The sequence below is a fragment of the Oncorhynchus masou genome, unplaced genomic scaffold (assembly GCF_036934945.1).
Source record: "Oncorhynchus masou masou isolate Uvic2021 unplaced genomic scaffold, UVic_Omas_1.1 unplaced_scaffold_1338, whole genome shotgun sequence".
NCBI classification, from domain to species: domain Eukaryota; kingdom Metazoa; phylum Chordata; class Actinopteri; order Salmoniformes; family Salmonidae; genus Oncorhynchus; species Oncorhynchus masou.
In genome coordinates this window covers 1-10,000 of record NW_027003261.1, presented here as the reverse complement: position 1 = coordinate 10,000, position 10,000 = coordinate 1, and the positions used below count along the sequence as shown (strand labels likewise).

The window sequence follows — 10,000 nt, the reverse complement described above, 5'->3', positions numbered from 1 at the left end:
CAGCCCTCAGACTAGCGTCGAGGAGAACCAGCCGTCAGACTAGCGTCTAGGAGAACCAGCCGTCAGACTAGCGTCTAGGAGAACCAGCCGTCAGACTAGCGTCCAGGAGAACCAGCCGTCAGACTAGCGTCCAGGAGAACCAGCCGTCAGACTAGAGTCAAGGAGACCCAGCCGTCAGACTAGCGTATAGGAGAACCAGCCGTCAGAACCAGCAGTCAGACTAGCGTCCAGGAGAACCAGCCGTCAGACTAGTGTCTAGGAGAACCAGCAGTCAGACTAGTGTCTAGGAGAACCAGCCGTCAGACTAGTGTCTAGGAGAACCAGCCGTCAGAACCAGCCGTCAGACTAGTGTCTAGGAGAACCAGCAGTCAGACTAGTGTCTAGGAGAACCAGCCGTCAGACTAGTGTCTAGGAGAACCAGCCGTCAGAACCAGCCGTCAGACTAGCGTCTAGGAGAACCAGCCGTCAGACTAGCGTCTAGGAGAACCAGCCGTAGGACTAGCGTCTAGGAGAACCAGCCCTCAGACTAGCGTCTAGGAGAACCAGCCCTCAGACTAGCGTCGAGGAGAACCAGCCCTCAGACTAGCGTCGAGGAGAACCAGCCGTCAGACTAGCGTCGAGGAGAACCAGCCGTCAGACTAGCGTCGAGGAGAACCAGCCGTCAGACTAGCGTCGAGGAGAACCAGCCGTCAGATTAGCGTCTAGGAGAACCAGCCGTCAGACTAGCGTCTAGGAGAACCAGCCGTCAGACTAGCGTCTAGGAGAACCAGCCGTCAGACTAGCGTCTAGGAGAACCAGCCGTCAGACTAGTGTCCAGGAGAACCAGCCGTCAGAACCAGCAGTCAGACTAGCGTCCAGGAGAACCAGCCGTCACACTAGTGTCTAGGAGAACCAGCCGTCAGAACCAGCAGTCAGACTAGTGTCTAGGAGAACCAGCCGTCAGACTAGTGTGTAGGAGAACCAGCCGTCAGACTAGTGTCTAGGAGAACCAGCCGTCAGACTAGCGTCTAGGAGAACCAGCCGTCAGACTAGCGTCTAGGAGAACCAGCCGTCAGACTAGCGTCTAGGAGAACCAGCCGTCAGACTAGCGTCTAGGAGAACCAGCCGTCAGAACCAGCAGTCAGACTAGCGTCTAGGAGAACCAGCCGTCAGAACCAGCAGTCAGACTAGCGTCTAGGAGAACCAGCCGTCAGAACCAGCAGTCAGACTAGCGTCTAGGAGAACCAGCCGTCAGACTAGCGTCTAGGAGAACCAGCCCTCAGACTAGCGTCTAGGAGAACCAGCCCTCAGACTAGCGTCTAGGAGAACCAGCCCTCAGACTAGCGTCTAGGAGAACCAGCCCTCAGACTAGCGTCTAGGAGAACCAGCCCTCAGACTAGCGTCTAGGAGAACCAGCCGTCAGACTAGCGTCTAGGAGAACCAGCCGTCAGAACCAGCAGTCAGACTAGCGTCTAGGAGAACCAGCCGTCAGAACCAGCAGTCAGACTAGCGTCTAGGAGAACCAAGCCGTCAGACTAGCGTCTAGGAGAACCAGCCCTCAGACTAGCGTCTAGGAGAACCAGCCCTCAGACTAGCGTCTAGGAGAACCAGCCCTCAGACTAGCGTCTAGGAGAACCAGCCCTCAGACTAGCGTCTAGGAGAACCAGCCCTCAGACTAGCGTCTAGGAGAACCAGCCCTCAGACTAGCGTCTAGGAGAACCAGCCCTCAGACTAGCGTCTAGGAGAACCAGCCCTCAGACTAGCGTCTAGGAGAACCAGCCCTCAGACTAGCGTCTAGGAGAACCAGCCCTCAGACTAGCGTCTAGGAGAACCAGCCCTCAGACTAGCGTCTAGGAGAACCAGCCCTCAGACTAGCGTCTAGGAGAACCAGCCCTCAGACTAGCGTCTAGGAGAACCAGCCCTCAGACTAGCGTCTAGGAGAACCAGCCCTCAGACTAGCGTCTAGGAGAACCAGCCCTCAGACTAGCGTCTAGGAGAACCAGCCCTCAGACTAGCGTCTAGGAGAACCAGCCCTCAGACTAGCGTCTAGGAGAACCAGCCCTCAGACTAGCGTCTAGGAGAACCAGCCCTCAGACTAGCGTCTAGGAGAACCAGCCCTCAGACTAGCGTCTAGGAGAACCAGCCCTCAGACTAGCGTCTAGGAGAACCAGCCCTCAGACTAGCGTCTAGGAGAACCAGCCCTCAGACTAGCGTCTAGGAGAACCAGCCCTCAGACTAGCGTCTAGGAGAACCAGCCCTCAGACTAGCGTCGAGGAGAACCAGCCCTCAGACTAGCGTCGAGGAGAACCAGCCCTCAGACTAGCGTCTAGGAGAACCAGCCGTCAGACTAGCGTCTAGGAGAACCAGCCGTCAGACTAGCGTCTAGGAGAACCAGCCGTCAGACTAGCGTCCAGGAGAACCAGCCGTCAGACTAGCGTCCAGGAGAACCAGCCGTCAGACTAGAGTCAAGGAGACCCAGCCGTCAGACTAGCGTATAGGAGAACCAGCCGTCAGAACCAGCAGTCAGACTAGCGTCCAGGAGAACCAGCCGTCAGACTAGTGTCTAGGAGAACCAGCAGTCAGACTAGTGTCTAGGAGAACCAGCCGTCAGACTAGTGTCTAGGAGAACCAGCCGTCAGAACCAGCCGTCAGACTAGTGTCTAGGAGAACCAGCAGTCAGACTAGTGTCTAGGAGAACCAGCCGTCAGAACCAGCCGTCAGACTAGCGTCTAGGAGAACCAGCCGTCAGACTAGCGTCTAGGAGAACCAGCCGTCAGACTAGCGTCTAGGAGAACCAGCCCTCAGACTAGCGTCTAGGAGAACCAGCCCTCAGACTAGCGTCTAGGAGAACCAGCCCTCAGACTAGCGTCTAGGAGAACCAGCCCTCAGACTAGCGTCTAGGAGAACCAGCCCTCAGACTAGCGTCTAGGAGAACCAGCCCTCAGACTAGCGTCGAGGAGAACCAGCCGTCAGACTAGCGTCGAGGAGAACCAGCCGTCAGACTAGCGTCGAGGAGAACCAGCCGTCAGACTAGCGTCGAGGAGAACCAGCCGTCAGATTAGCGTCTAGGAGAACCAGCCGTCAGACTAGCGTCTAGGAGAACCAGCCGTCAGACTAGCGTCTAGGAGAACCAGCCGTCAGACTAGCGTCTAGGAGAACCAGCCGTCAGACTAGTGTCCAGGAGAACCAGCCGTCAGAACCAGCAGTCAGACTAGCGTCCAGGAGAACCAGCCGTCAGACTAGTGTCTAGGAGAACCAGCCGTCAGAACCAGCAGTCAGACTAGTGTCTAGGAGAACCAGCCGTCAGACTAGTGTGTAGGAGAACCAGCCGTCAGAACCAGCCGTCAGACTAGTGTCTAGGAGAACCAGCCGTCAGACTAGTGTCTAGGAGAACCAGCCGTCAGACTAGCGTCTAGGAGAACCAGCCGTCAGACTAGCGTCTAGGAGAACCAGCCGTCAGAACCAGCAGTCAGACTAGTGTCTAGGAGAACCAGCCGTCAGACTAGTGTCTAGGAGAACCAGCCGTCAGACTAGCGTCTAGGAGAACCAGCCGTCAGACTAGCGTCTAGGAGAACCAGCCGTCAGACTAGCGTCTAGGAGAACCAGCCGTCAGACTAGCGTCTAGGAGAACCAGCCGTCAGACTAGTGTCTAGGAGAACCAGCCGTCAGACTAGCGTCTAGGAGAACCAGCCGTCAGACTAGCGTCTAGGAGAACCAGCCGTCAGACTAGCGTCTAGGAGAACCAGCCCTCAGACTAGCGTCTAGGAGAACCAGCCGTCAGACTAGCGTCTAGGAGAACCAGCCGTCAGACTAGCGTCTAGGAGAACCAGCCGTCAGACTAGCGTCTAGGAGAACCAGCCGTCAGACTAGCGTCTAGGAGAACCAGCCGTCAGACTAGTGTCTAGGAGAAGAGGTAGGGTACATACCGCTCCTGGTATCACAGGGGCCGACTGTAGGGTTGAGGTAGTGAGGTAGGGTACATACCTCTCCTGGTATCACAGGGGCCTACTGTAGGGTTGAGGTAGTGAGGTAGGGTACATACCTCTCCTGGTATCACAGGGGCCTACTGTAGGGTTGAGGTAGTGAGGTAGTGAGGTAGGGTACATACCTCTCCTGGTATCACAGGGGCCTACTGTAGGGTTGAGGTAGTGAGGTAGGGTACATACCCCTCCTGGTATCACAGGGGCCTACTGTAGGGTTGAGGTACTGAGGTAGTGAGGTAGGGTACATACCTCTCCTGGTATCACAGGGGCCTACTGTAGGGTTGAGGTAGTGAGGTAATGAGGTAGGGTACATACCTCTCCTGGTATCACAGGGGCCTACTGTAGGGTTGAGGTAGTGAGGTAGGGTACATACCTCTCCTGGTATCACAGGGGCCGACTGTAGGGTTGAGGTACTGAGGTAGTGAGGTAGGGTACATACCTCTCCTGGTATCACAGGGGCCTACTGTAGGGTTGAGGTAGTGAGGTAATGAGGTAGGGTACATACCTCTCCTGGTATCACAGGGGCCTACTGTAGGGTTGAGGTAGTGAGGTAGGGTACATACCCCTCCTGGTATCACAGGGGCCTACTGTAGGGTTGAGGTAGTGAGGTAGGGTACATACCTCTCCTGGTATCACAGGGGCCTACAGTAGGGTTGAGGTGTTCAACTGGTTTAATGACCACTTGGACCAGTTTGGCTGCTTGCATGTACTGATACATACGCTTGAAGGTCCTCTCACCGATACTCTGCAGAGAGAAAACACACTGCTGATACACACTGCTGATACACACTCTAACCACACACTGTCCTGATACACACACTCTAACCACACACTGTCCTGATACACACTCTCTAACCACACACTGTCCTGATACACACTCTCTAACCACACACTGTCCTGATACACACTCTCTAACCACACACTGTCCTGATACACACTCTCTAACCACACACTGTCCTGATACACACTCTCTAACCACACACTGTCCTGATACACACTCTCTAACCACACACTGTCCTGATACACACTCTCTAACCACACACTGCTGATACACACTCTCTAACCACACACTGTCCTGATACACACTCTCTAACCACACACTGTCCTGATACACACTCTCTAACCACACACTGCTGATACACACTCTCTAACCACACACTGTCCTGATACACACTCTCTAACCTCACACTGTCCTGATACACACTCTCTAACCACACACTGTCCTGATACACACTCTCTAACCACACACTCTCTAACCTCACACTGTCCTGATACACACTCTCTAACCACACACTGTCCTGATACACACTCTCTAACCACACACTGTCCTGATACACACTCTCTAACCACACACTGTCCTGATACACACTCTCTAACCACACACTGCTGATACACACTCTCTAACCACACACTGTCCTGATACACACTCTCTAACCACACACTGTCCTGATACACTCTCTAACCTCACACTGTCCTGATACACACTCTCTAACCACACACTGCTGATACACACTCTCTAACCACACACTGCTGATACACACTCTCTAACCACACACTGCTGATACACACTCTCTAACCACACACTGCTGATACACACTCTCTAACCACACACTGCTGATACACTCTCTAACCACACACTGTCCTGATACACACTCTAACCACACACTGTCCTGATACACTCTCTAACCACACACTGTCCTGATACACACTCTAACCACACACTGCTGATACACACTCTAACCTCACACTCTCTAACCACACACTGCTGATACACACTCTCTAACCACACACTCTCTAACCACACACTGTCCTGATACACACTCTCTAACCACACACTCTCTAACCACACACTGTCCTGATACACACTCTCTAACCACACATTGTCCTGATACACACTCTCTAACCACACACTGTCCTGATACACACTCTCTAACCACACACTGCTGATACACACTCTCTAACCACACACTGCATGTCCTGGTACACACTCTCTAACCACACACTGTCCTGATACACACTCTCTAACCACACACTGCTGATACACACTCTCTAACCACACACTGCATGTCCTGGTACACTCTCTAACCTCACACTGTCCTGATACACACTCTCTAACCACACACTGCATGTCCTGGTACACTCTCTAACCACACATTGTCCTGATACACACTCTCTAACCACACATTGTCCTGATACACACTCTCTAACCACACACTGCTGATACACACTCTCTAACCACACACTGCATGTCCTGGTACACTCTCTAACCACACACTGCATGTCCTGGTACACACTCTCTAACCACACACTGCATGTCCTGGTACACACTCTCTAACCACACACTGCATGTCCTGGTACACTCTCTAACCACACACTGCATGTCCTGGTACACATGCATACAAGGTCCGCTCAACGATGCAATGTTGACTGGAACACAGAGGTCTCACCAGTTGGTCTCGTAGTGTGATCATGGAGGCTGTGTGGTTGGGCGCCTCTGACAGGAGGTTAGAGGTCAACTCCATCAGGATATCATACTTACTACGCCTAGAGAGACAGAGAGAGACCCAACCAAATCATGAGAAAACAAAAAGATAATTACTTGACACATTGGAAAGAATTAACAAAAAAACAGAGCAAACTAGAATGCTATTTGGCCCTAAACAGAGAGTACACATTGGCAGAATACCTGACCACTGTGACTGACCCAAAATTAAGGAAAGCTTTGACTATGTACAGACTCAGCGAGCATAGCCTTGCTATTGAGAAAGGCCGTCGTAGGCAGACATGGCTCTCAAGAGAAGACAGGCTATGTGCACACTGCCCACAAAATGAGGTGGAAACTGAGCTGCACTTCCTAACCTCCTGCCCAATGTATGACCATATTAGAGAGACATATTTCCCTCAGATTACACAGACCCACAAAGAATTCAAAAACAAACCCAATTTTGATAAACTCCCATATCTACTGGGTGAAATTCCACAGTGTGCCATCACAGCAGCAAGATGTGTGACCTGTTGCCACGAGAAAAGGCCAACCAGTGAAGAACAAACACCATTGTAAATACTAGAGGTCGACCGATTAATCGGAATGGCAGATAACTTGAAATCGGCCTTAATTATTCATAACAATTGGTATTTTTGGACACCGATTTGGGGCCCCCCCAAAAAAATGTTACACCTTTATTTAACTAGGCAAGTTAGTGAAGAACACATTCTTATTTTAAATGATGGACGAGGAACGGTGGGTTAACTGCCTTGTTCAGGGGCACAGCGACAGATTTTTACCTTGTCAACTCGGGGATTCAATCTTGCAACCTTACAGTTAACTAGTCCAACGCTGTAACCACCTGCCTTACATTGCAATCAGGTTAGAGAGTGAATCAGGTTTAGAACTGAATCAGGTTTAGAACTGAATCAGGTTTAGAGAGTGAATCAGGTTTAGAGAGTGAATCAGGTTTAGAGAGTGAATCAGGTTTAGAGAGTGAATCAGGTTTAGAACTGAATCAGGTTTAGAACTGAATCAGGTTAGAGAGTGAATCAGGTTTAGAACTGAATCAGGTTAGAGAGTGAATCAGGTTTAGAACTGAATCAGGTTTAGAACTGAATCAGGTTTAGAACTGAATCAGGTTAGAGAGTGAATCAGGTTAGAGAGTGAATCAGGTTAGAGAGTGAATCAGGTTTAGAACTGAATCAGGTTTAGAACTGAATCAGGTTAGAGAGTGAATCAGGTTTAGAACTGAATCAGGTTTAGAACTGAATCAGGTTAGAGAGTGAATCAGGTTTAGAACTGAATCAGGTTTAGAACTGAATCAGGTTTAGAACTGAATCAGGTTTAGAACTGAATCAGGTTAGAGAGTGTGTACTGACCGGTCGACGTGGAAGCGTTTGAGCAGGAGCAGTATGGAGTGTTGCTGTGCTCCGCTGGCCAGTCTGAGGACATGAGACTGCATGGTGATCAGATCATTCTGTGTCAGAGACTTCCTCAAGTAGTGCATCTTCCTCGGGTCCGTCCTGCACCAATCACAACGCAGCTTATTACATAGTGTGACCAATCAGAACAGACAATAAGTGGTATTCCAGCAACTTTGCAGAGATGAGAAAGTGACAGAGAGCATGCTGGTACATAAACACTAAAGAGGTAGAGGAGATCACTGTGGTTTTCCTGTCAAGCCAGCTACTTGAATGAGCAGGAGTAGCTAAAGAGGTAGCAATGTGTTTTCCTACTTGAATGAGCAGGAGTAGCTAAAGAGGTAGCAATATGTTTTTCCTACTTGAATGAGCAGGAGTAGCTAAAGAGGTAGCAATGTGTTTTCCTACTTGAATGAGCAGGAGTAGCTAAAGAGGTAGCAATGTGTTTTCCTACTTGAATGAGCAGGAGTAGCTAAAGAGGTAGCAATGTGTTTTCCTACTTGAATGAGCAGGAGTAGCTAAAGAGGTAGCAATGTGTTTAACCTACTTGAATGAGCAGGAGTAGCTAAAGAGGTAGCAATGTGTTTTCCTACTTGAATGAGCAGGAGTAGCTAAAGAGGTAGCAATGTGTTTTTCCTACTTGAATGAGCAGGAGTAGCTAAAGAGGTAGCAATGTGTTTTCCTACTTGAATGAGCGGGAGTAGCTAAAGAGGTAGCAATGTGTTTTCCTACTTGAATGAGCAGGAGTAGCTAAAGAGGTAGCAATGTGTTTTCCTACTTGAATGAGCAGGAGCGCAGGTCTCTCAGTAGCTAAAGAGGTAGCAATGTGTTTTCCTACTTGAATGAGCAGGAGTAGCTAAAGAGGTAGCAATGTGTTTTCCTACTTGAATGAGCAGGAGTGCAGGTCTCGCTGTAGCTAAAGAGGTAGCGATGTGTTTTCCTACTTGAATGAGCAGGAGTAGCTAAAGAGGTAGCAATGTTTTTTCCTACTTGAATGAGCAGGAGTAGCTAAAGAGGTAGCAATGTGTTTTCCTACTTGAATGAGCAGGAGTACACATCTCTCAGTAGCTAAAGAGGTAGCAATGTGTTTTCCTACTTGAATGAGCAGGAGTACACATCTCTCAGTAGCTAAAGAGGTAGCAATGTGTTTTGCTACTTGAATGAGCAGGAGTAGCTAAAGAGGTAGAGATGTGTTTTTCCTACTTGAATGAGCAGGAGTGCAGGTCTCGCTGTAGCTAAAGAGGTAGAGATGTGTTTTCCTACTTGAATGAGCAGGAGTAGCTAAAGAGGTAGCAATGTGTTTTCCTACTTGAATGAGCAGGAGTAGCTAAAGAGGTAGCAATGTGTTTTCCTACTTGAATGAGCAGGAGTGCAGGTCTCGCTGTAGCTCTCCCTGCCAGCGGGCCCTCCCCACCCTCTCCAGGATACAGTATGAGTGGTCAGTCAGCTTCAAGTCCGGGTCTCCTCCGTCACCTATTAACACCCTGAACCTTAACCTCTGGGAGGCCACCATTACCAGCTTCCTCCCCCACCTGGAGGAGGAGAGGTCATCATGGGTTAGGGGTTGTTTTAGGACCATTCTGAGTATCTACCTGACTAGTCGATGACAAGTTGTGGATTGATTCTACCTGGAGGAGAGGTTATCAGCTAATGTAATGTTAACAGCCGGTCCCATATCACACCCCCTCTCCCTCCCCCACTCCCTCCCCCACTCCCAATCCCTCGGCCCTAAACCCTTAATGTAACATGCTGACCACACAGCTCACGTCGCAAAATACATTTAAACACGTTGTTCAATTGGGGCGGCAGGGTCTCCTAGTGGTTTGAGTGTTGGACTACTAACCGGAAGGTTACCGTGTCCAACACACACGCACCACCGTTTCCAACACCAACGCGCACCACCGTTTCCAACACCAACGCGCACCACCGTTTCCAACACCAACGCGCACCACCGTTTCCAACACCAACGCGCACCAGTTTATTGCTTCCACCTTACAGATCTACAAACATTGAAGTGGGCGATATAACATTTATATAGCATACAATGGTATGATTTTCAATATCGCCTCGCGTGCTCCGCCACCGCTTACAACGATAACGGAGTATAACTATAAGTGTCAAATTAGATC

The 10,000-nt window shown here is 50.3% G+C and overlaps 1 protein-coding gene across 1 annotated transcript in view; it reads right to left on the bottom strand.

Moving 5' to 3' along the window:
• LOC135530416 (general transcription factor 3C polypeptide 1-like) overlaps positions 1–9,403 on the bottom strand; it is a gene marked incomplete at its 5' end in the record, with an annotated part of 106,889 nt that extends 97,486 nt beyond the window's left edge. Inside the window, 4 exon segments of the mRNA XM_064958749.1 lie at positions 4,584–4,707; positions 6,410–6,506; positions 7,830–7,973; positions 9,227–9,403. Of these exon segments, the coding sequence (XP_064814821.1) occupies positions 4,584–4,707; positions 6,410–6,506; positions 7,830–7,973; positions 9,227–9,403 (542 nt within the window).
• Positions 9,404–10,000: the final 597 nt, after the last annotated feature.